Consider the following 27,189-nt stretch of genomic DNA (forward strand, 5'->3'; position numbering starts at 1 on the left):
TTGGGGGCAGGAGGAGAAGGGGATGCCAGAGGATGAGATGGCTGGATGGCATCACCGACTCGATGGACATGTGTTTGAGTAAACTCCAGGAGTTGGTGATGGACAGGGAGGCCTAGCGTGCTGCGATTCATGGGGTCGCAAAGAATCGGACACGACTGAGCGACTGGACTGAACTGAACTGAGCTGAGCTCTTGCAAGAACTTGGAGACACCATTCCGGTTCCTGTGTCACCCACTGGCTCATAGACAATACCACAGGGTAAACTTAAAATCCTTTAGCTCAACTTTTAGCATTAAAAAGCTCTTAAAACATGCCCTTATTTTAAGGCATAAGTTATTTGCACCGTGTCCAGCCTCACATCAGAAGATGAGATGGTTGGACAGCATCATTGATTCAATGGACATGAGTTTGAGCAAACTCCAGGAGATAGTGAAACACAGGGAGGCCTAGTGGCTACAGTCCATGGGGTTGCAAAGCACTGGACACGAATGAGCAACTGAACAACAACTGACCTCACAGTTGCTGAATATGTGACTGAGCAGACTGCCTGCATCCAGTTACAGAAGGAGAAGCAGGAGACACATTTCTGTTGAGTTCCCCAGTCTTCTGGGAGCCCAGGGACTTCCCTGGTGTCTCAGTTGGTAAAGAATCCGCCTGCAATAGAGGAGAACCTGCTTTGATTCCTGGGTTGGGAAGTTGCCCTGGAGAAGGGATAGGATACCCACTCCAGTATTCTTGGGCTTCCCTGGTGGTAAAGACAGTAAACAATATGCAAGCAATGTGGGAGACCTGGGTTCGATCCCTGGGTTGGGAAGATCCCCTGGAGGAGGGCATGGCACCCTACTCCATATCCTTGCCTAGAGAATCCCCATGGACAGAGGAGCCTGGTGGGCTATAGTCCATGGGGTCGCAAAGAGCCAGACAAGACTAAGCAACTAAGTACACACACAGTGGAAGTCCACGGCCATAGAGGAATGTTTAGGCTTATCCCCGGCAACCTAAATGCCAAGTTCATCTTCAGTCTGTGAGTAAGACATTCCCAGAGTAGAGTTAAATATTTGAATAATGCCCTCTGTTATCCACAGGCTCAGACACTCAGTCCTCAGACTGCCAAGAGCTCTTTCTTCCGCTCAGCTTTTCTGAAGATTAGGACTTCAAAAGAACAGGCAAGACTTCTGACTCATCTCTGCAGGGTTTGACTGCTTTTGCAGGCATCAGATAAAGAAGATTCTTCCAGAACCTTGAGTTATAAGACAGAGACTTATCTGCCTTCCACTTCAGAACTCTGTGGGATTTCAAAAGCTTCAGTGATTGAGGCAAAAATCTGAAGTCTCCGATAGGTGTAAATTCAATTAAGATGATTTTAATTTTCCTTTCCACCAGTGCTTCATGGAGTCCACTTTCAAGTTCATACCTGACTTCACTAGACATATAACTTTTACTGAGAACGATGATCAGCCTTCGGCTTTTCTCTATCAATGAATGGATTTCATCAACAACAGCTGAAAATACAAGAGGTGGCAGGTTAATTTAAGAAAACCAAAAGGGTGGACATGAGATAAAAATCATGTTGCACAGTCCTATTTTGCATTATTGAACTCAACTTCACTAATAAATTTTAAGGCAAGTCATTCTCAGTTTTATATGCCTATTTTTTTAACTAATTTTTTTTTTTTTTGGCTGTGTGGCATGTGGTATCTTAGTTCCCTGCCCAGGGATGGAAATCACACCCCCTGCATTGGAAGCTAGGAATCTTAACCACTGGACTGCCAGGGAAGTCCATATGCCTATTAAAAGAAGCAATCAACTGCACAAAGGTAATAATGAATACCCACTTAGCCTTACTCTGTGCCTGGTATGTGTGTGTGCTCAGCAACATCCGACTCTGAGACCCCATGGAATGTAGCCCACCAGGCTCCTCTGTCCATGGGATTTCCCAGGCAAGAACAATGCAGTGGGTTGTTATTTCTTTTTCCAAGTCTGTGCCATACCTTCTTCTAAGCATGTTACGTATATGAACTCCTTTAATCAGCACAATGATCCATTGAAGAAAGTACTATACTCACCCTCATTTTACAGATGAGGAAACCAAAGCACAGAGTGGTTAAGTAACTTGCCCAGAGTCACACAGCTGGTAAATGGCAGAACTGGAATCTGAACCCAAGTGGTCTGGTTCCAGAGTGTCTATTCCTAACCATGACACCATCTTGCCTCTTTATACGCATGGAAGAACGTGCTAAAATTCTAATTGACATATTTAAACACACACACACACACAACACTGCCATTATTCTAGACCACAGGTTGAAAGACCTTTTCTGTAAAGGGCCAAATGGTAAATATTTTAGCCTTACAGATTATATTGCCGTCGTCACAGCTACTCAGCTCTGCTGATGTAGCTCAAAAGCAGCCATAGACAGCACTGGAGCACAAGCGTGTGGCTGTTTCAAAGACTGGACCTGCCCTGTGGTTGACAGACTGCCAACCCCTGCTCCAGATCTAGCCCTTCTCAGACTGAGTTTCCAATCCAAACTAATTAAGAATTGATGCTTTCACACCGTGGTGCTGGGGAAGACTCTTGGGAGTCCCCTGGACAGCAAGGAGATCAAACCAGTCAGTTCTGAAGGAAATCAACCCTGAATGTTCACTGGAAGAACTGATGCTGAAGCTGAAGCTCCAAATACTTTGGCCACTCAGTCGACTCATTGGAAAAGACCCTGATGCTGGGAAAGATTGAGGGCAAGAGGAGAAGGGGGCAACAGAGGATGAGATGGTTGGATGGCATGAATTTGGACATGAGTTTGAGCAAACTCTGGGAGATAGTGAAGGACAGGGAAGCCTGGCATGCTGCAGTTCATGGGGTCCCAAAGAGATGGACATGAAGTAACTGAACAACAATACAAACACTCCTATTTTTATTTAAGAATGAAGAAGAAACCTGTTCTTTAAATGATTCCAAAAAAATAATGGAAATATATTAATAATAAAATGGATGCAAAGTCAAGAAGAAATACTTTGCGACAGCATGTCTTCTTGGATACAAAGAAGTGACACACAAAAGTATCATAGTGCCCAATTCATCTGACAATTTGGTATATTATTCCTTAGAGAGGTTATTTGTTATTTAAAAATATTTTCTCTTTCTAATTTGTAACATTTTCCCTTCTTAATTTGCAACCTAGGAGGGAAAAAACACTTTTTTTTTTAAGACTTTTTTTTTTATGTGGACCATTTTTAAAGTCTTTATTGAACTTCTTGTAATATTGTTCTGTTTTATGCTTTGCATTTTGGCTGCATGGGATCTTAGCTCCCAAACCAGGGATGGAATCTGCACTCCCTGCATTGGAAGGTAAAGTCTTAACCACTGGATCACCAGGGAAGTTCCCACAACTGTTTCTTATTTACTGCCCTATCCTAAATGCCCAAACTTAGAGTTGAGCACAAGGATGGTACTCAGTGAATGCTGAATGAATGAATGAGTGATGGTAATTATCCAGACATTTGTGTTGCATCATTTGTGAGGCACTAGCATCTAGAATAATTTGACACCAGATTCCAAATCTCTGAAAGACTTTCAGAGAAAATGTGGAAGTGTTACTAAATCTCTTTGAGTTTAGCTGTAATATACTTCAGTATCATGTTATAGCCATTTGTATTCATATATTAATTTAAAAATTGAATTTCACAATCAAAATATAGTATGAACCATCAATCTCATTTTATTTAACCTTTACCATTACTCCTAACTTCTACTTCAATTTTCTCACAATGTCAACACGATAAAGAAGAAACATTTTTTGGTAAGAATTAACCTGTGTTTATAGTCCAAAGAATCATGTATTAAATTAGGGACTGGTTTTGCTACACACAAAATACCATCAAAAGAGGGATTCATCCTGTGCTCAGTCATGTTCAAAGATTTGTGACTCCATGGACTGTAACCCACCAGGCTCCTCTGTCCATGGGATTCTCCAGGCAAGAATATTGGAGTGGGTTGCCATTTTCTCCTAAAGGGGATCTTCCCCACCCAGAGATAGAACCCGCATCTTCTGACTGGCAGGCGGCAGATTCTTTACCACTGAGCCACCAGGGAAGTCCTTAGTCTGGTCTATTAAATGCTTTGTGATAGTAATTCTGGCCCTGGTTCTGAAAACAGAGCACTTGCTCCCTTTCTCCAGAGTCAGAGAACTGTGAAGTAAGATGAAGAGTTCAAGTCCTGGACCAGGCCCCCGTGAGGCCACACTTGGAAGGAGTGCAGGTTGCTCATAATTTCTGGTTTACAGGGGAACGGCTACCCACTCCAGTATTCTGGCCTGGAGAATTCCATGGACTGGACTGTCCATGGAGTCGCAAAGAGTTGGACATGACTAAGTGACTTTCACTTTCACTTTTCTTTCATTTCTAAGCAAACAGGAGAGCATTTCATAAGGTAAGCTATTCATCTTTTTTTTTTTTTTAGTGACTGAACAACAATGATTTATGTTATTATAAATACCAGTAGGTTTAAACATTTTCCATGTTTGTGAACCATGTTGTTTTTTCCTGTGTAAATTACCTCATCACATCTTCTGTATATTTACCTACTTGGATATTAATATTTTTCTTTTAATGCATTTTTTTCCATTTATTTTTATTAGTTGGAGGCTCATTACTTTACAATATTGTAGTGGTTTTTGCCATACATTGATATGAATCAGCCATGGATTTACATGTGTTCCCCATCCCGATCCCCCCTCCTGCCTCCCTCTCTATCCCATCCCTCTGGGTCTTCCCAGTGCACCAGCCCTGAGCATTTGTCTCATGCATCTTTTAAAAACCATTTCTACTAATTTTCCTTGTTTTTTTAAAATGTCTTCTTTTAAAATTGGATGTACTGTGTTTATTTATTATTAATAAATTATAAAGTTATAATTAATAACATTAATATTTATATTTTAATTAATATACATAATTAATTATATAATATTTATATATTTATATATAATTATTATATATAATTATATCAGTATATAATATATTATAATTAATATATATAATTAATAAATTATAAAAAATAAATAAGTATTTCCTTATCTGGCCACACCTCACAGCATGTGGGATCTTAGCTCCGCAACCAGGGATTGAACCCACACCTCCTGTATTGGAAGCTAGGAGTTTTAACCACTGGACGGCCAGGAAAGTCCCCTTCCACCAGTTTTCTATCTGGTATTCCCTTTCTTACCTCCTCCAGGAACCACATCTCTTTCAAATATGCATAACTTATACCCAAAATGTTTCTCCAGCACCCTGGGCAAAGTCTCCACAGCAAACGCGTGCTCCTCCCCGTGTTCAGGCTGACATTCTTTCAGGTAGGACACAAAGGCGTCATATGTTTTTCCATCTAGGAGATAAGGTTGACCCTTTGCATTAGTGAGAAAACAAGGCTTTATGTAACTAAAGATGGAGTGAAAGTCCTGGAAGGTGGGGATGGAATCACTGAAAAAGAAAAGTTAAGTATAGCATCCGCACATTCAAACACATCAACCCAACGCAGTGCATACATTAAACTACATACTCTACTATGTGTGAGACAGAGAGCTAGTGGGAGGCTGTGTATAGCACGGGGAGCTCAGCTTGGTGCTCTGTGGTGACCTAGGGGTGGGATGTGGGGGGGTGGGGGGCGCATTGGTGGAGGGCGGTCCGAGAGGGACGGGACATACGTACACATATAGCTGATTCACTTCGTGGTACAGCAGAAACTAACACACTGTTAGGCAATTATACTTCAATAAAAAAAAAAAATCTGTGCAGTTCTTCATATATTGATTATACCTCGATGAAGCTATGAAATAAAAGAATAAAATATTTTTGATAGAAAACAAATTAAAAAATAGAACAAGAATGTTTAAACTAGGTAATGCCTAAGGTCCCTTAAGTATCCTTCGGTTCCATGTTTTTCATGCATCACTCTTTATCTCTGACTTTTGAAGCTGTCAACAAACAAGGAATACACTCAATTATTATTATAGGCCAACAAAAAAATAACATACTCAGACTTTGTATGGGAATCAAGTAGTCAACCGGCAAATGTTTCCTAAGCATGTACATTAAGAGTCCCACTGCTTGACACCAAAAAGGTCTCTTGCCACAGAGACCTGTGAAGACAGATGAAGAGTTCAAGTCCTAGACCAGGCCCCCAAAGGCCATAACTGGAAGGAGTGCAAACTATAGGTTAGGGCACTAAGGGAATTTAAAGAAAATAGAAGGTCAAGGAGCCCAAAGATGCCCTCTTTCCAGGAAGCAAATCTTACCTTGGCTTATTCTACTGCTCTTAATATCATTTAATTCTACTGCCATCTGAAAATCTACCCTCAAAACAACCCCCTGAAGGTGAGAATAAAAAGAAAGCTGAGTATTTACCCTGGAGAATGGAAAGAAGTGATGGGAGATGATTGAAATCATATGCTATAGGAACACATGCTACATGGTCTATGATGCTTTAGATGGCAATAGAAAAGCTTCTGGTCTGTTAAAGGTTTTCATTGATGACATCTGCTCCTATTTAATTCTGGATAGGAAAGTAGTGTTCAAGGGGACTGTGTTAGCAAACAATAAAGACCATTCTACTAACTGCGTGACTGAAAAATAATACACATTCCTCTATTCTGCTTTAATCCAATCTATTTGAGAAGACAGAGTGGACACATGCAACAACTTGAAAAAGCTGATAAATAACACATTAGCAGCTATGAGTCAGTGTAAACAAAACAACAAGCAAACAAATAAAGTAACTTGGTCAAAGAGTAAGCAGAGATCTCCGTGGATATGATGTTAGTTGGGGTCAGTTGAGGAAGAAGGCAGAGTAGTTGTAAAATAGTCTACCTTATCCCATGACATTTGGTTAGATGCTAGAGGAATTGGATTTATGCTTGGGTACATTATTGGGGTGAATGAATTTGCTACTGGGTTGAAGGCTAAATATTATCAGCTTCTCTATTTCAGAAGAGTAGGGTGAAAGCATTCTTGGTCCATGTTCTTTATGTTGAGTATCACTCATGCTCAATGACCCAACCCAATATCTTCAGCAGTGTCCAGGCTCACAAAACAACCCCTTCTGTCTCTGGGAAAAGATTCTCCTGTTCTGCCTCTTGCTTCCTGGGTCAGCAGTTCAAATCAGAACTTATCGATGGGTTTAGAGCAACTGCTTTACAGAATAGAGCATGTATGAAAGACTGAACATTTAGTAAAGATTGCAGAATTCACATGCATATCAAAGGTAAGAAAAGTTGGCAGAAATAGAGCTACTTCTGAATTTAATCAGTAAGTGGGTCCCTTGAATAACTCTTAGGTTGTTGTGAAATACAGCTATCTATCAGTATAAATAAGAGCCAGTGATTCCATTGGGCTTCCCGGGTGACTTGGTGGTAAATGAATCTACCTGCCGATGCAGGAGACGCAAGAGACATAGGTTTGACTCCTGGCCTGGGAAGATCCCCTGGAGTAGGAAATGACAGCTGGCTCCAGTATTCTTGCCTGGAAAATTCCATGGACAGAGGAGCCTGGCGGGCTACAGTCCATGGGGCTAGAGAGTTGGACACGATTGAGTGACTAAGCGCACACATGTAATCAAAACAACTGTATCCACATCTACAGTTCTAGTCCTTCTACTTTAGGGAGTTTTCCTTCAGTTACACTGCATACAAACGGAATGACAACTATACAAATTTCACCACTACATCACTTCTGCAATAACGGAAGGTTGTAAGAAACCCAAATGTCCATCAAGTGGTGACTCAATAAACAAAGGCAAATCCACAGAAATAAAACATTGTGCCACCCGAAAAAATGAGAGGCTTTATAAACTAAGATGGAAGGGTATCCAAGATACAGTAAAACAAAGTTCAGAATAGGGTGTAGAGCATGGCAAGATCTGTCTTTCAAATAGGAGTGAAATATGATTCTATATGATTAATATTCATTTGAATATACTACCAATAGGAGTGAGGTGGGAAACAGGCATCGGATGAACATGTACGCATCATCGCTAAGAGTTTTGGTGTTTTGAGCTATGTATGTGCTACACACACACACAGATACAAAAGCAAGTGCAATAGATTATACACATATCTTTCTAATTTGGTAACTATTTTGGATTAAAAAAATTATTTATCTCTTTATTTGGCTGCCCTGGCCTTATTTACAGCACTTGGAATCTTTACTGTGGCATGTGGAATTTTTTTTTTTAGTAGTGACATTCAGAATCTCCTTTTTTAGCTGCAGCATGTGGAATCCAGTTCCCAGACCCGGGATCAAACCTAGGGCCCCTGCATTGGGAACGTGGAGTCTTAGCCACTGGATCACCAGGGAAGCCCCTCTATTTTGAATCTTGAGGACTTCTATTAGTGTGTTAGTCACTCAGTCATGCCCGACTCTCCGCGATCCCATGGACTACAGTCCACCAGGCTCCTCTGTCCATGAGGTTTTCCAGGCAAGGATACTGGAGTGGGTTGCCATCTCCTTCTCCAGGGGAGAGCAAGCATGAGGAGCTGGGCGTGCCGGGAGCGGGGGTGGGGTGGTGGGTGGCCCGGGATGCAACGCGCTGCAGCGGGTGAGCCAGAAGACTCTGAGGACTTCTAATCACCTCCAAAATTACGAAAACTGAGAAACCACAGTCCCCAGATAGGAGGAGCAGATAAAAAAATAGCAGATCTAGGGGACTGGAACTCAGGTCGTGTGGTATGGAGTTCAAGGTTCTTGCAAGTCCATCATGCAGCCTCCTTTGCCAGGTTTAAATAATGAACCATGATACAACTCAACTCAGTTTAAATGACTTTAATTGAGTGTGCACTTTGTGTAAGGCACCAGATGGTGTGTGAGCAATGACGTTCAGACACACAGTCCTTGGGCAAGAACACCTCACAGGACACAGCATACGTGCATGAAACGATTAGAGGATAATTTTTGGCAACAGGCAAGTAAGCACAAGAAAAAGTGGCACAGACAACATCCACAGCAGATGATTCATCAGATCAATTTTTCTTATGAAAAACCTCTACTGCCATTAACTCAACAATATAATCAACATAAGGTGAAGATTAATATGTATTTACATAGCTTCTTAATGAAACTGTAATTATAAAAGATCCCAGCATTAAGAAATTCGTTACCTGTTAAGGTTTCGTCTCTTCCCATGAAATGTCTATAAAATAGAACCAAGTCAACTCTATAAATGACACCCACGGTCACAAGGCAAACAGCCACCACTGAGATCACGACAGCTACGATCATTCCTCTAGTGAAGACGTGGCCGGGGATGTCAACCATGTCTTCTAGAAAGAAAAAGAAAATGGGAAAAATAAGTCAGGGAGATTTCATTAGAGTCTTTCACTGTCACATTGCCGTGGTCAGTTTTTTTAACCTTTAACACAAGTCAACTTGTCTATCCAGTTACTCTGAACTCCTGTCTTTAGTCTCCTGTGGTGATCCTTCTGCTCCACAGAAATGTGTACAAGGGTATTATTCAGAGATGTGAACTGAAAGTCTGTTCCTACCCGAGGAAGTCAGATTTCTAGGGGGCTGAGACACCAGGGTGAAATGCAGAAGGACCCACATGCAAACCTCAGTTTGTGGGCTGGGAACATATTGCCAGGGTGTGGGATCTTTGAAGATTAATTTTTATTTTATTTTTTAATTAATTTTTGCTGATTTATAATGTGGTGCTAGTTTCTACCATACAGCAAAATGAATCGGCCACACATATACACACACCCCCTCCCGTATGGACTTCCTTCTCGTTCAGCTCACCGCAAAGCATTCAGCAGAGTCCTCTGTGCTACGCAATATGTTCTCATTGGTGATCTACCTTATGAGTCTACATGTGTCAACCCCACCGCCCCATTTCCCCCTTGGCACCCACACGCGTGTTCTCTACGTTTGCGTCTCTATTTCCGCTCTGCAGGCAGGATCATCCATACCATTTTTCTACATTGCACACACATATGAATGTGCGGTGTTCGTTTTCCTCTTTCTGACTTCACTGTGTATGACTGTCTAAGCCCACCCGTGTCTCTGCAAAGGGCGCTCACTATATTTTAACTGAAGCACAGGTGACTGACACTGTTATGCTAGGCTAAGGTGCACAGCAAAGTGAATCTGCTCTGTGTACACATAAATGCACACTTCTTCAGATCTTTTCTCACATAGACCATCACAGAATGCTGAGCAGTGCGCCCTGTGGTATACAGCAGATCCTTATTTGTTATCTATGTGATACACAGCGGTATGTATACGTCAATCCCAATCTTCCAATTCACCCCTCCCCCACCCCTTACTCCCCGGTCACCTTGACAGACGGAGTGCCCTGGTGAGAGCACGTGGGCTCCAGCCTGGACCCATCACCTATTCTGTGTCCCGGAGAAAGTCACTGATGCCCTAAACTCTTAGCGTTTTATCTGTACACACAGGACAGCAAGGAGGCTAGGAACACTTTCTCCTTCACTTACAGGGCTACTGTTTTGAAGGTGGGTTAAATATTACAAATAAATAGTGAGCACATTACCTGGCACTCAGATCTGAGAATTTTTGCATATTTTTATATGAAAATGTCCTTTGAGAAAAAAAGTTACCTTTCCTAGATTTATGCTCATTACGGACAACATGACAGAATAATTTTTTAAATAAATCTGTTCAAAACTTTTAAAGTTGCACACTTTATTTTTTTTTTTTTTAATTTTTTGGCCACACAGCATGAGGAATCTTAGTTCTCCAACCAGGGACCGAACCCACACCCCTGCATTGGAAGTTTGGAGTCCCAGTCACTAGACCAGCAGGGAAATCCCAATAGAATAATTTTTAATAACCATTCCACAGTGTGACCATGGCCACTGCCAACACACTAGTACATTTCCTTCTAGATTTTCTTTTTTCCCTGAAAACATTTATTTAATTGGAACCACATGGTGATCACTCTTTATTGCTTGACATTATATTATGAGCATTTCTCTACATCTTACAATTATAATTCATGCCATCCCAATATTTAGATCAACTCCAATTTTTCATAAATATACATAATGTTGCAATGAATATATGTATAAACCCTTACCTATGTTTCTGATTATTTTCCTCGAGTACATTCTAATGGTGGTGGGATTGATTTCTGGGTCAAAGACTATGAACATACACAAAGCTCTTGTCATCTTGACACAATTTTAGGGATTATCTTTCCAGTAAAAGTAACTATTAGGATGTAAGTAAGCAAACACCGGGCTTCCCTGGTGGCTCAGTGGTAAAGAACCCATCTGCCAGTGCAGAAGACGTGAATTTGATCCCTGGGTCAGGAAGATTCCCCTGGAGGAGGAAATGGCAACCCTCTCCAGTATTCCTGCTTGGTGAATCCCACGGACAGAGGAGCCTGACGGGCTACAGTCCATGGGGTCACAGTCGGACACGACTAAGCGACTAAACAACAAAAGCAAATGATGTTGCTTAATAAGTTAACTCTGGATAAACATAGGCCCTGAGGTTCCTGCATCTCTGAAAGGAAGAATGTAACTGTATCACACAATGCACATACTTTCATGCTGGCCCAAGCACTCCTCCAGGGAAAATGATGGCGTCAAAGACCAAATTCCCTAGGTAATATCTGTGAGCCCAGGAGAAGAAGATAAGGTCAGGGTAGAAACTTTTATGGCAGAGATAGCACAGCCTTGTGCTGACCTAGGACAGTGCACCGCTGTCTGAGCAGCCACTTCTGAGCATCTCCTGAGTTCATGTCCTGGGGCTGGACTGTTTTGGTGGAGGTTGGAGTTGGTGTTGGTGGTTGTTTAGTTGCTAACTCGTGTCTCACTCTTTATGACTCCATGGACTGTAGCTTGCCAGCTACTCTGTCCATGGATTTACTAGGCAAGAATATTGGAGTACATTGCCATTTCCTTCTTCAGGGGATCTTCCTAACCTAGGGATCGAATGCAGGTCTCCTGCATTGCAGGTGGATTCCTTACCGACTGAGCTACCAGGGATACCCAACATGAAGGTGGGTGATTCTGGAATACTCCATCAGATAGGTACTGAAACACCTGAAGAGTCCAGTGATCAGTCATCAAATAACTGTCCACTTGCCAAGACCAGGGACTGGCCCAAAGGAGGGAAACCTAAGTTCGCCTTTGTTGAATGAAGGACTAGCCCAGGGCTCCTGTGCCCACGGCCCCGCTGAGTTAGGGTGGAGGCAGGACCACTGGCCGCATTCTCCGCCCAGCCGCAAACTTCCCTCTGGTTATCCAGAGTGTGGCGGAGCTGTTCAGACTACCTCCCCCATGATCCTTGCCCACCAGCATCTGAGCTCCACCTACCTCCCTGCTCCGGGCTCCTGGCTGCTGCATAAGATTGGAACATGACAGAGCAAAGATAGACCTGAGGCTTTCATTGCTCACAAAGGACAGCAGCGAAGGCTGAGCACCCGCTCTGCCACTGAACACCTGTGATAAGTCAGACCCTTCCCTTCTCAGGAGCTCGGTTCCTGGTTTGTAAGGTGAGAAAGTGATGAGCTATGACGGGCCTCTCGTTTGCAGCATTCTAGGTTTGCACCGACTTCCAAAAATAAAATTTCTCACACCTTCTACCAGCAAGAGGAAGCTTTTGGTGTCGATGCCTCCCTGGTTGACTGCAGTGCAATTGTATGCAAAGTTTAGATTTCTTGTATTTATGTTCTCAATCCTCAGTATTGTGGAAGCAAGCCATTTGCCTTCTGAAGTCCTGTAAGAGAGGGACAGGGTTTAGCAAAAGGCTGTGTGCCGTTACCAGCGACATGACCCATGAGAGAGGAATGTGTATGCGCAAATACGTCTGTAAAAAGCAATGCTCTGTGGACTTCAGAGATCTTCGCTTTCTGCTGAGCTCTGTTCAAGTGTGAGCTGCCTGCTCCCTGGGGATGTCAGTCCTCCTGAGACCATCTGGGGCAGATGCTGCCTAGAACTAAAATGCCTGGAAGATGATGATGGTCAGCTGAAAATACAAGAAAATATTCTCTCAAATGCAGGCATACTTCACTTTACTGAACTTTGCTTTATTGCACTTTGCAGATATTGCACTTTTTAAAAAATCAAGGAAGTCTCTGGCTGCCATTTTCCCAACAGCATTTGCTCGCTTTATGTCTCTGTGTCGCATTTTGGTAATTCTCAGAAATTCACATTTTTTCATTATCATTATATTTGTTAGGGGATCTATGATCAGGGATCTTTGATGGTACTATGGTAATGGTTTGGGCATCTATTTTAGCCATCACGTATTTTAAAACAAGCTATGGACATTGTTTTTTACATTTAATGTCACTGCACACTTAATGGAATACAGTACATGCCCCGTCGCTCAGTTGTGTCTGACTCTTTTGCGACCCCATGGACTGTAGCCCGCCAGGCTCCTCTGTCCATGCGATTTCCCAGGTAAGAATACTGGAGTGAGTTGCCATTTCCTTCTCCAGGGGATCTTCCCAATCTAGGGATCAAACCTGTATCTCCTGCATCTCCTAGATTCTTTACCACTGAATCATTGGGGAAGCCCACAGTATAGTGTAAATAATTTCATGTGCATTGGGAAACCAAAAAATTCATGGGACTCACTTTATTGGGGTATTTGCTTTATGGTGGTGGTCTGGAACCAAACCCGCAATAGCTCCAAGGTGTGCCTGTGTTTCATCTATTCCTCCTGTCCCGACTATCCAGTGTCCCGACTATCCCACCGTGAAGTCTCTGTCAGCAGTGACAAGGCTGCGAATCATTAGTACAGATGCAGATGAATATCAAGCTTGTCCTCACAATCCTAATGATAACTCTTATTTTGTTCAGCATTTAAATTAAAACACAACACTATTTTCAGACATCCTCCAAGCACATGAGAAATACCAGTTAAGCTGCTCAGAGAGTGTCAGAAAATGACCAGAGACCACCAGTGCAGGCAGCTGTCTTTCTCTTCTGAAAGGTCTCAAGATGTCCTGTCTTTGATACAAGGCAAATGCTCTTGCTATCTGCCTCTTGCCAGTGGCAGGCTCTATAGGCTTAGGGTCAACCAGCACTCCCAAGTATAGTCATTCATCTGCCAGGCCTCCAGCAGCTGGACGTGGGACCCACTGCAGGCTCCAACTCTCTCAGTTTCATTTTAGAACCAATTCTCTACAGAAGTCACCAAACCAGAAATAGCTTCCCTGGTGGCTCATATGGTAAAGAATTTGCCTGCAATGCAGGAGGACCTTGGTTTGATCCCTGGGTTGCTAAGATCCCCTGGAGAAGGAAATGGCAACCCACTTCAGTATTCTTGCCTGGAGAATTCCATGGACAGAGGAGCCTGGGATAAAGAGTCCATGGGGTCACAAAGAGTCAAACACAACTGAGCGACTAACACTTTCATCTTTCTTTCAACATCAATGTAAAATCCACAAACAAGACACAAAAAAACTACTGAGAAACCAAAATAGAAGACATAAGTTCATGTACCCACTATAAAGAAAGATTCAGCTTTACTTAGGCTCTTAGCTAAGTTTAAGTTCCATTTCTGTAAGTTTGGTGAGTTGGTTTTCTGTGCCTCCAGAGATGAGCGATAGACCATGGGAAGGGGGAAATGCAGGAATTCAGTGGGGGAATAGATGCTGAGGACAAGATAGATACAGCAGCCGGGGGGCCACACAGTCCAGCTGAGCCAACATTTCATGAACACCAATCTCACACCTGATTCTGGGTGAGGGCATAGACCTTGCACTCTAAGAAGCTTATAGACATGTGTCAGCAAGAATTGAGGGCTGCCAGCAAAATGTCAGAGAATATATATATATAACATATATATATGGTGTGTATAAAAAAGCAGAACAATCTCAAAAACACAGCTAAGGTGACAGACACCTCAGGACCACAACTCACTAAAACCTGAGTGTACAATTTCCTTAATAATGACAGTAATGACTCCAAACCATTCAGAACCGTTTAAATGGCCATAGAGGGACTTCCCAGGTGGTTCAGTGGTTAAGATTTAGCACTTCCACTTTAGGAGGTGCTGGTTCAATTCCAGTTCAGAGAACTACAATCCCACAAAGGCAGGTGCAGGCAAAAATGAATAAATGGCCATCGGTTCAGGGCATTTTGTTTTAATAAAGTATATTTGTTTGTTGCTGTTGATCAGTCACTCAGTCATGTTCGACTCTTCGGCAACCCCATGGACAGCAGGACAGCAGCACACCAGGCTGCCCTGTCCTCCACAATCTCCCAGCGTTTACTCAAACTTGTGTTCTTTAATATAGGATACTTAAGTATTAAACTATATGCCATTTGGAACTTTTTGCACTAACTCTGCCTCCTGGATATTTATACGTAACCACCGCCCTGCTGGGTGTTTCTACCTGCTCCTATTGTGTTTCTAATTTCCACTGATGGACACTGACAGGAAAAGGCTGCCATAATTACTAGGAACAATGTCAAGTGACCAACAACAAAGGTCGTGGGGTAGGTGACTGGTCATTTAAATCAGTGTTTTCTTGAGTCATCCTCTACACCTGACAATCTTTGGAGATCCTCCTGGACTTGAGGAAATTCCTTGATTCTCACCTTTAAGAAAGATAATCATATATATATATGTCGTATAGCTGATTCAGCTTGCTCTACAGTAGAAACTAAGACGACACTATAAAGCAACCACACTCCAAAAAAAAATTTTAAAAAGCAAATATAATTGATTAGTTGGACTACCCTAAAAAAAAAAAAAAATAGATAATCACTATAAGGAACGTTATACAAAGAAGCTCTGAACTATCCCTAAAAAGCAGGAGGCAGTGTCTATGTCAGCATAGGTCATGCCCAGTGAAGGTATCCCCAAACACACACAAAACTGTCTTCAAAGGGCTCTCTCCATCTTTGCGATTTTCAGTTCTCCTCGTTTCCATAATTTCCAGCAACAGAACAAAGAAAAATGTGTACGGGGGAAGTCCAGGGGGCAGATCTGGAGAGGAAGTGGTATTAATAGATGGCCTGCCTGTGGCCCGGGGCGTTCCAGGACTCTCAGAGAGGTGCTGGTGATGCGCTGCGTCACTGTGGACACCCAGCTGGCCCCACGGTGACACATAGGCAACACAGCCAGGCATGCAATAAGGGTCCGGAGTGCACTCAAGGGGCCCAGACTGACTTGTACACGTCCCAGTCTCCTGACCCGGTCTTTTCTCTGGCACATTTGTAAAATCAAAGCATTTACAACAATGTTCAAAGTTCATATGACAGTGGTCTAGTTAATCACTCTTCCATAAGATGCTTAAGGTAAAGTCTTCACCCCCATCAGATCCTGACTCACCAAAAGCTACTTCTGTAAGGTGGTGCTAATAAGCCTCACTGACATTCTTTTTCTTTATTGACTACAAAACATGGCATGCAGGATCTTAGCTCCCTGACCAGGGAACGAACCCGCACCCCCTGCATTGGAAGCATGCAGACTTGACCACCGGACTGCCAGGGAAGTCCCAACCTTCTCTTTCTAATTTAGATCTCAGCAATAAATTTCTGCATCATTCATCAGCTTAGATATGAGAATTGTAATTATGAAATATGTAAGTTATAATTATAAGTTAAATTCACCTCAAGCATCCTATCAGTCTTTCAGGAGTCTGGTGTTTTGATCTCATATATATATATGATACAGGGGCTTCCCTGGTGGCTCAGTGGTAAAGATCCCACCTGCCAAGGCAGGAGATGTGGGTTTGATTCTTGGTCTGGGAAGATCTCCTAAATTAGGAAATGGCATCCCACTCCAATATTCTTGCCTGGGAAATCCCATGGACAGAGGAGTCTGGCGGGCTACAGCCCATGGGGTTGCAAAACACTCAGACATGACTTAGTAACTGAACAACAACAACATATCACATATCCATACCTAATTCTCGTCACTTCCCCTTCATGTACATTAGGATCCTTTCCATTTTTTCTCCAGGTGTTCCAGTAAATCACATCCTTTTCATTCAGCAAAGCAGAGCAGTTGAGCTCTATATCTTTTCCTAGGTAAAAATTGACAACCAACGTTCTGATTTTAGAAACTCAAGTTTCCCAAAGGCTAAAATTAATAAAGCCAATGTATATTAATGTCACATATAATGCTAATATAGTGCTGCATCTAAGAAAAATATGCCTTGTTTTCATTAAAAAAAAACTTATAAAGCAGAGAAATTCGGTTGTGATTACAAGTCATCACCAAGCTATGAATTGGCCTCTATTCAAATATCTATGTTGAAATCAATTATTAAAACTTAGGAAGGCCAGTGGACTTTCTTTTCAACCAACAGTCTAATAAGTAGTGTCAGGCCAAAACACCCACTGTAACTTCTAGAAAAACAAAATGAATAAAAAACAAAAAATTAAATGAGCTAAAAATTAAAGATGTCAAAGTGCAGGGCAAACCAAGAGCAACAGTTGGACAGAAAGCACAGTGAGGAATAAAGTTCTTCCAGGGTGAACTGGGGCTTCTCTGGTGGCTTAGGGGTAAAGAATCCATCTGCCAATGCAGGAGATACAAGTTCAATCCCTGAGTCAGAAGATCCCCTGGTGAGGGAATGGCTACCCACTCTAGTCTTCTTGCCTGGAGAAGTACATGGACAGAGGCCCCTGGCAGGCTACAGTCCATAGGGTCACAAAAGAATTCAATACAACTCAGCAATTTTTGAATAGCAAAAACAACAGTCAAGTCAGTCCACTGATTCAAAGTGAATCCCTTAATCAAATATTCAAACCATACAGTAAGTTTGAATAATTTCTCCAGAGAATTCTCATTGAGTTTTCATATTTAAAAGTGACCACAGTTACTATTTGGAGAAGGAAATGGCAACCCACTCTAGTATTCTGGCCTGGAAAATCCCATGGACAGAGGAGCCTAGATGTCTACAGTCCAGGGGGTCGCAAAGAGCTGGACATGACTTAGTGACTAAACAACAGCTACTGTTAGAGAAAAGCCACATAGAAAGTGACTAAAACCACGGGTCTGCAAACCATAGGCACTTTCATAATTGTCTGAACACATTGCTAATTTTAACTATCACTAAAAAGGGCAACATTCAAACAATGACAAGGTTTTCCTGCTTTTGTAATATTCTTCAGTAAACACGGTATGTGTTAACGAACACAATGTTGATCAATAAAAAACCAGATTTGGCCTTCAAAGACTCAATTATGCCCCCCGTTCATAAATCCAAAATATACGTATGTCAAAATATACCTAATTTCACTTTAACTTTATCGATCTTTGGTCCAAGAAGAGCTGGAATTATATTACTGTGGTCTGAAAGTGAATAAAGAAGAGAAAAATGCATTAGTGTTGCATGGAGCTTTGCTAAGACAGACGTATTACAACATCTGTTGTAATATACTTATCATTCCAGGTAACAAACATTCTAACAATCATCACTTAACATTTATTATTTTATTGTATTTTCATTAGATAAGGGAGACAGGGAACACTGGTTGTCCTTTCACTTTCCATCAACTCAAATCTCACCTAACTGGAGAGAGCTTACTGAACTTGGTCTCCCCTCAGTTCCACCTATGACTTCTGCCCAGCACAGCTAAAAACCAGAAGATGCAAGAAGACAATGACACCTCCAGACCTAGAAGATGCAGACTCACTGGGAACTGTCTTTGCGTTCTCCCTTCTCTCTGCCCTCAATGCCTCAAAATAGACTTCCTGGATGCAAGGCACTGACTAAGTGGCATGTGCCAAGGATGCAGGCGCCTCTAGAAGCTGGAGAAGGCAAGGTATTGATTCTCCTGCAGAGCCTCTAGAATGAACACAATCCTACCAAAACCTGGAATTTAGCCCAGGGAAACCATTTTAGACTGTTGACCTCCAAAACTGGACAGTAAATTTATGTTGTTTGAAGACAGGAAGTTTGTGGTAATTTGTACACTCACAATGCATGCGTGGAGCACAGCTATGTAAGTGGACAGTTGGAGAGAAGAGGGAAGATGCTGCCAAAGTAAATGAGCTCTAGAAACTGTGAGCCCATGACCTTGTTGGATGGGTCACCCTAGGAGTTTACAGCTTCCTGGGAAAGAAGAAGAAGGGTGGATAAGCCACCTGTCTTCAGACACTTGAAGGAGCTGTCATTTGCAGAAGGGACCAGATTTAATTTGTGGAGTTATTGAAGGCAACCACAGCCACAAGTGGAAACTACAGGAAGGCGTCAGTTCAGTTCAGTCGCTCAGTCGTGTCCAACTCTTTGTGACCCCATGGACTGCAGCACACCAGGCCTCCCTGTCCATCACCAACTCCTGGAATTTACTCAAACTCATGTCCATTGAGTCGGTGATGCCATCCAGCCGTCTCATCCTCTGTCGTCCCCTTCTCCTCCCACCTTCAATCTTTCCCAGCATCAGGGTCTTTTTAAATGAGTCAGTTCTTCACATCAGGTGGCCAAAGTATTGCAGTTTCAGCTTCAACATCAGTCCTTCCAACAAATATTCAGGACTGATCACCTTTAGGATGGACTGGTTGGATCTCCTAGCTGTCCAAGCGACTCTCAAGAGTCTTCTCCAACACCACAGTTCAAAAGCATCAATTCTCCTGTGCTCAGCTTTCTTTATAGTCCAACTCTCACATCCATACATGACCCCTGGAAAAACCATAGCCTTGACTAGATGGACCTTTCTGGCAAAGTAATGTCTCTGCTTTTTAATATGCTATCTAGGTTGGTCATAACTTTCCTTCCAAGGAGTAAGTGTCTTTTAATTTCATGGCTGTAGTCACCATCTGCAGTGATTTTGGAACCCCCCAAAATAAAGTCTCTCACTGTTTCTGCTGTTTCCCCATCTATTTGGGATGAAGTGATGGGACCAGATGCCATGATCTTAGTTTTCTGAATGTTGAGCTTTAACCCAACTTTTTCACTCTCCTCTTTCACTTTCATCAAGAGGCTCTTTAATTCTTCTTCAGTTTCTGCCATAAGGGTGATGTCAGCTGCATATCTGAGGTTACTGATATTTCTCCCGGCAATCTTGATTCCAGCTTGTGTTTCATCTAGCCCAGCATTTCTCATGATATATAAGTTAAATAAGCAGGGTGACAATATACAGCCTTGACGTACTCCTTTCCTGATTTGGAACCAGTCCACGTCCAGTTCTAATTGTTGTTTCTTGACCTGCATACAGATTTCTCAAGAGGCAGGTCAGGTGGTCTGGTATTTCAATCTCTTTAAGAATTTCCCACAGTTCATTGTGAAGGCATAACTGGACTCAATGGGAAAAAAAAGACTCATTGACAATCAAGCATTAAAATCTCAACCCAGCTGCTGAGTGATTTGGTCATTTCCATGGCAGTTCCCAAGAAGAGACTGAATGATCTATTACTGGCTGAGCCATGCGAAGGATTTCTTCACTGGGTGGGATTTAATTAAATAATTACTTCTAAGGTCTCCAGCTCTGGTGCTCTGGTGGCTTAGATGGTAAAGAATTTGCCTGCAATGCAGGAGACCTGGGTTAGATCCCTGGGTTGGGAAAATCCCTTGGAGAAGGAAATGGCTCCCCACTCCAGTATTCTTGCCTGGAGAGTCCCCATGGACAGAGGAGCCTGGAAGGCTACAGTCCATGTGACTGCAAAGAGTTAGACATGACTGAAGAGACTTTCCAAGCAAGCAAGCAAGGTCTCCAATACCCTACAAGTCCAGGCTTCAGTGTTTCCATTACATAGGGTCTGGGTTCATGGTAAACCAGAATAAAAGCCATCATCCCAAAATGTAAAGCTTCTTCCGCAGCCACACCTGTGCTTCTTACATGTTCTCACCTGAGTGGACAGTCCCTAGCATGTCCTCCTATTTGTCCTTCATGCTCTCCCTCTAGGAGCCAGCTTAAATAGCCTCCAGCCTCTCTTCTACCTCTGAACTCTTTCTGAGCCCTTAGAAACTCACAGATGACTCCAATTTCATATTCCGTGGTGCTTCTATGTGGCTTATCATCTTGATACAGAGCAGGATCCAGTGGGGCTCCTGGGCACAAAAGCCTTTCTATGTCCTCCATTTATTGAATACAGGAAATTGGCTTCATTCAGCCTCCAGGACCTTCCTTGAGTTTCCAGGATGCAGGACAAGGGAGGAACAGACAAGAAACAACAGTGCAGCCTTGGGGCAGAGTCCTGGTTCCCCCTCAAGGGATACATAGAACAGTATCTTTGAGCTGTTTTGCAAATACTGAAACCCCCACCAGGTGGGAGAAGTTAGCAGTGATAAACGGAATACTTTCTGCCACATCAGTTAACAAAGGATGTCACAGTCATCAGAGACTTCTGCTGTTGTTGTTCCATTGCTCAGCCATGTTCAACTCTTTGCAACCCCATGGGTCGCAGCACATCAGGCTTCCCTGCCCTTCACTATCTCCTGGAGTTTGCTCAAACTCATGACCATTGAGTCTGTCATGCTATCCAACCATCTTATCCTCATCAGAGATTGCAGCCCTCCAATGTGAGCTAGGGCTTCCCAGACGGTGTTAGCAGTAAAGAATCCACCTGCTAATGCAGGAGCCACAAAAGACACAGATTCAATCCCTGGGTCAAGAAGATCTCCTGGAGGAGTAAATGGCAACCCACTCCAGATTCAATCCCTGGGTTGAGAAGAACCCCTGAATTAGGAAACAGCAACCCACTCCTGTATTCTTGCCTGGGAGATCCCATGGACTGAAGAGCCTGACAGGCTACAGCCCATGGGGTTGCAGAGTCAGACACAACTAGGCAAGTGAGCAGAGCACTAACGTAAGCTTGTGAGCCCTGAGGGAACTCAGGCAGTAGCATACCTGCCATCTGTCATCAGGCTACAGCCACTCCCTAGGGTGAGCCCTTAGGAACCTCCAGATGTGCAAACACAGGATACTGGCCCCAGAGAGCTGAAGTGAAGTGAAGCGAAAGTTGCTCAGCTGTGTCCCACTCTTTGCAACCCCATGGACTATACAATCCATGGAATTCTCCAGGCCAGAGTACTGGAGTGGGTAGCCTTTCCCTTCTCCAGGGGATCTTCCCAACCCAGGGATCAAACCCAGGTCTCCCGCATTGCAGATTCTTTACCAGCTGAGCCATCACGGAAGCAAAGGTGCACAGCAAAGGAATGACTTCAGGGAGCCCAGATTCTTGTATCTTCCCATACACAGAAAAGCGCTATATTCCTTACCTTGTGATATCTAGTTTTCTTTAATTAACAATACTCTTGAGGTTCAGATTACCTGCCCTTTGTTGCAAAACTTCTAACGTGGCTCCCCATTCACCTCCTTGGAGCAGTTCTCTCAGGGTTACTTAAGATGCTGCCTTCTGGGCTTCAACACTGTCAACTTTTAGGTTGTGAATATTTTTTAAGTTGACAATGGTATGCTGCCCACAAGAATGTAGACCTCAGACTGGTTACAACTGGGTTGATCATGCTGATGCTCACTCACCACCAACCAATCAGAAGAATGTCCTCAGGTTGACCACGCCCTCTTTGAACCATGACTCTGACTCCTCACTACCCCCTCCAGGTGGAGACACACAATCTGGAGGGTATTAGCCCACGATGGCTCCCTTTGTCTGGCAAAGTAATAAAGCTATTTCTTTCTACTTCACCTAGAAATCTGTCTCCAAGATTTAATTCAGTGTCAGGGTCCAGAGTTCAGATTTGGTTTTAATCTGACTATATATAATCAAATTCCTGAAAACAGTGCATTATTCACTTAATTTTCTATTTCCCTGCTTTTCTCACCTCCAAATACTGTTTATTGAATATAGATGCTAAATAAGTAATATTGAGTGAAAGCAGATGCTTAATAAAAGATTTCACAACGTACTGAAATACCAAATGAGGGAACATCAGAGGTTCACTTATATCAACTTTCATTACCCACCCTCACTCCATCAGTGCAAAATTATTCAGAGTGGAAGATGATGCCAAAATGATTTTGACCCTTATATGTGAACTAGTGATGTGGTCACAAGTCCAACTAAGTTGCCTCCGCCTTCCTGTATGACTTTAGAAGAAAGAAAACAGTCCGTTTTACTAAGACACATTTGTTTCTTCCTGATTCTAAAATTTATCTTACCTCCAACTATTGTAATATTGAAGGTTTTGGTGACGTTGAATAGTTTTCCATTATGATGTAGGAAAAACACACAGGTATAATATCCCTGATCTTTAAACTCTGCATTCTTTAAAAATGGGTTTTGATTGTTCTCCATCTTTGTACAGTTCTGTTTTAGAAAAAGCAAGTTAAAATACCTTGAGTAAAAATGGTATCCTATGATAAGAATTCAAAATGCTAAGTTAAAGATCTTTAGAAAAAGAGGGAAAGAGAATGAAAACTAGCAATTTCTGAACAAATGTCTCAGTGATTTGGTACTGCCTCTACTGGAACAATGAAATATAGTCCCATCAGTGAATTGGACCCTGAAACAAAAAAGATAAACTAGTAGAATTAGAATGAGGTCTGTAGTTTAGTTAATAATGTTTAGTTCAGTTCAGTTGCTCAGTCGTGTCTGATTCTTTGCAACCCCATGAACCGCAGCACGCCAGGCCTCCCTGTCCATCACCAACTTCCGGAGTCCATCCAAACCCATGTCCATCGAGTTGGTGATGACATCCAACCATCTCATCCTCTGTCATCCCCTTCTCCTCCTGCCCCAATCCCTCCCAGCATCAGGGTCTTTTCCAATGAGTCACCTCTTCGCATGAGATGGCCAAAGAACTGGAGTTTCAGCTTCAGCATCAGTCCTTCCAATGAACAACCAGGACTGACCTCCTTTAGGATGGACTGGTTGGATCTCCTTGCAGTCCAAGGGACTCTCAAGAGTCTTCTCCAATACCACAGTTCAAAAGCATATTGTATCAGTGCTAATTTCCTGGTTATGACTGTTGTATTATATGGTTATGTATGTATATTGTTAATAAGGATAAGATGAATAAAGGGTATATGTGAACAATAAAAAAAGAAAAAAAAAAGAAATACAATCCTATTTCTGGTATTATCATTAGCATTATTAATATTCTCTGGGAAATAGCATATGGGGATATTGTAAATGCTTTCATCATTTCCTTTTAATCTCTCTCTTATACACACAAAGAGAGGGAGGAAGGGGAGAGAGAGAGAAGGAAAAAAACCACTACCACAAAAATAACCCTGTTTGGGTCAAAACTTTCCACACAACTATTTCTTAATGCTTTTAGCCTAATTCCACTCAGGACTACCCATCCTAGGGGTGGGTAGTGGAGGGGGGAGCAGAATTACTCAGAGAATTGTGTTCCTAGCAGACCACCCAGCCCCGCTGAAGTCCCTCACCGGAAGACAGTGAGCTGATCAGAAAGGCATAAAGAGGGTCTTCACTGGTGACCCAGTGGTTAAGAATCTGACTGCCAATGCAGATTCAACGTGGGTACCGAATGCCTAACCTGGAGCATCCTCCATGGATGTAGGAGCTCAGCCAAGTCAGCCGAGCTGTGGAGACTTTTATGTTACATGTTATGAGACCAGAATGCTGCGCAGCCATCAGACCCTCCTTCTGGGATTTTGCCTTTTCTATTGTCTTCAGTTAAAATATCTTAAAAGCACTACCTTATACAATACCGTTCTATTGACCAGTTGTTGATAGTAATTGTGCTCACAGGCTATCTGCAAAGATTTCTTAACTTCCACAGCTTTACTCGTTACCACTTTCTCAGTAAAACAGCTGTGTTTACTTCTTGGGATGACATTTAATTTCCAGCCATGAGTATCATTTCTAGAAAATAAAGGTTTAGAGATATTTTATCATTAGGACAGAGACTTTTCAAATACCACTTTTCAGTAACCAATCCAGTGAAAAAATGTTCCCTTATTTTTGTAAAAAGAGACTCGTTCATGGATGCCCAAATCCTGTTCTTCTACCCCAACTGTGAGTTATATAGTCTACCTTAGTGTGGAAAGACCCAACTGTAACCCACTTCTGTAATCACCCCTGCTAACAGGTCACATAACATTCACAGGTTAATAAGAGATTCTGAATTTCTTTCTGACTCCTGAGAGTTCCTATATGTAAAAACAAACCCAAATGACCCCACTCTGTGCAAAACCACAGGAGTGCAATTAAGGTTTCACTGCGGTGTCTCACTCAGCTCTCAAGAGCTCTGATGATAAATCAAGACTCACTCCAGAGATGCTCATGAAAGAAATCTGCTATGTCTAGCAGTGCTGCATCACCATGTACCTGGCCCTGAGCTATTTTCTACAGGTCAGTCTCAAATCTCTATAAAAATCCACACATGGAACTTCTCTGATGGCCAAGTGGTTACAAATTCGCATTGCAATGCAGGGGACATGGGTTCAATCCCTAGTCTGGGAAGATTCCACATGCCATGGGGCACCTATGCCCCACATGCCACAACTACTGAAGCCCGCACGCCCTAGAACCCGTTCTCTGCGACAAGAGAAGCCAATGCAATGAGAAGCCTGCTCCCTGCAACTAGAGAGTAGCCCCTGCTCACTGCAACTAGAGGAAGTGAAGACCCAGTTCAACCAAAAACAAAAATAAATTAATTTAAAAGAAAACCACACATATATCATGTATACATAAGTACGTAACACAACATCACAAACGTACCAGATTAACACTACCGTCACCCATGTTCTCACTAACGGTTCATCACATAGAATATTTCCTGTCCCAGTTACTCCTTCCCCATCTCACCAAATAAAGTATAAAGAGATTTAAGTTCAGTAATAATCACTGACACATTCAGTGAGTGGCCGTCATTTCATAGAATTCAGGATTCTTGACTACAGGTATCCTGGAAGACTCTGTCTAGGCTTAGTCCTGAGAAGGCTGTGCAAAGTCCATTGGATCTCCCCTCTCACTGTCCTGGGAGAGAGGTTTGTGACTGTCTGACCCACACATCTTTCACCAGCACTGCCATCTGGCTCCCAATCAACCCTGAAACTGGACTAGGGTGTGTATGTTCATCACTTAGCCGTGTCTGACTCTTTGCAACCCCAGGGACCCACCATGCTCTTCTGTCCATGGTGTTTCCCAGGCAAGAATACTAGAGTGGGTTGCCATACCCTTCTCCAGGGGATCTTCCCAACCCAGGGATCAAATCCGTGTCTCTTGTGTCTCCTGCACTGGCAAATGGGTACTTTACCACCAAAGAATCATGGCCACCAGGATTAGAGTGTCTACCCAATGCCAGCCCATCTCCCCAGTCTGAGGTCATTACCCAGGAATCTGTTCTGCTTCACTTCATGCTTAGAAACACCATGAAGCCTGTACCACTTAATTCTTTTGACTGGTGACTTTGGGCAACAGGAACAGCTGAATTAAAAAATGAATTTCACTGAAGCCTCACTTCTCTTTGGCAAGGATCACCTAAAAGTAAGTCACACTGAGGCAATCCCCTTTCATTAACATTACTAAGAAAATAAATATAGAGCAGTATTTAATTCAATTTTTCAACAATGACGTATTACTTCATGTTGTAGGAAGAACAGGAAGAAGAAAACGTGTGGATAATCAGACTTCTCCTATTATTGTTTATTTGATTTGTCAAACCAAGTCCAAGAGTTCTGTGAAATATACTACCACAAAGAGAAGGTGTACTCACCCCATTTGGAAGGAGTAAGATCCGCTGTCAGTCAACTCCACTGGCCAAAACTCCAAAACATAACCACGCAAAAGAATTCTGGGTGAACTGCTCAAGTTCAGGTCAACAGGTCCATGTGATTCATTTTTGTACCATTTTATGGTGGTTGATTTTTTCTCATGCTCCGGTGAAGACGAGCAATATTTCAGATAGAAAGGTTCCCCTTCGACTGCGGTAATATGAAGACGTGAGGTACAAGTTTCTTCTAAAGATTAGCAAAGTAAAAGAAAAAAAAAAAAAAACAGAATGACAACATAAGTTTGCTTCAGATGAAGAAGCTGGGTTGGGAAGAACATCCTGAGAAAACTCGATGCCTCATTTCTGTGGGTTCTTATTTTAGGGTCAACCTTTCCAACATTAAGAAACAGGAGGTCAATCTCTCTAACAGCAAGGCACTTGCAGAAGGTAAATGAGGACAAAATTTCCAACACCGTCTCCCAAACAGGAAGATACTGGAACTTAACCTACAGAAGCTGGAAGGCAAATAAATGCATGTAGTCTCTTGAAAGAAAAGGTTACACATGACAGTCAGCAAGGTCACAATGTTGCCACAGTTACCCTGAAACATCCAAGTTGAGGCA

The 27,189-nt window shown here is 42.5% G+C and overlaps 1 protein-coding gene across 2 annotated transcripts in view; it reads right to left on the minus strand.

Annotated features, from left to right (window-relative positions):
• Window positions 1-829: 829 nt before the first annotated feature.
• Window positions 830-27,189, minus strand: part of IL18R1 (interleukin 18 receptor 1) — a 34,606-nt gene continuing 8,246 nt past the window's right edge. Inside the window, exons 3-11 of one of the 2 annotated variants that reach the window (XM_043918502.1) lie at window positions 26,570-26,813; window positions 24,549-24,714; window positions 23,043-23,190; window positions 18,211-18,273; window positions 16,879-16,999; window positions 12,593-12,732; window positions 9,147-9,308; window positions 5,222-5,380; window positions 830-1,502 (exon numbers count right to left, since the gene is read on the minus strand). In XM_043918502.1, coding sequence (XP_043774437.1) covers window positions 1,147-1,502; window positions 5,222-5,380; window positions 9,147-9,308; window positions 12,593-12,732; window positions 16,879-16,999; window positions 18,211-18,273; window positions 23,043-23,190; window positions 24,549-24,714; window positions 26,570-26,813 — 1,559 coding nt within the window. In that variant the 3' untranslated portion in view covers window positions 830-1,146. The remainder of the gene's footprint in view (window positions 1,503-5,221; window positions 5,381-9,146; window positions 9,309-12,592; window positions 12,733-16,878; window positions 17,000-18,210; window positions 18,274-23,042; window positions 23,191-24,548; window positions 24,715-26,569; window positions 26,814-27,189) is intronic. The other variant, XM_043918503.1, reaches the window with a different exon arrangement.

This window comes from Cervus elaphus, chromosome 11 (assembly GCF_910594005.1).
Source record: "Cervus elaphus chromosome 11, mCerEla1.1, whole genome shotgun sequence".
NCBI lineage: Eukaryota > Metazoa > Chordata > Mammalia > Artiodactyla > Cervidae > Cervus > Cervus elaphus.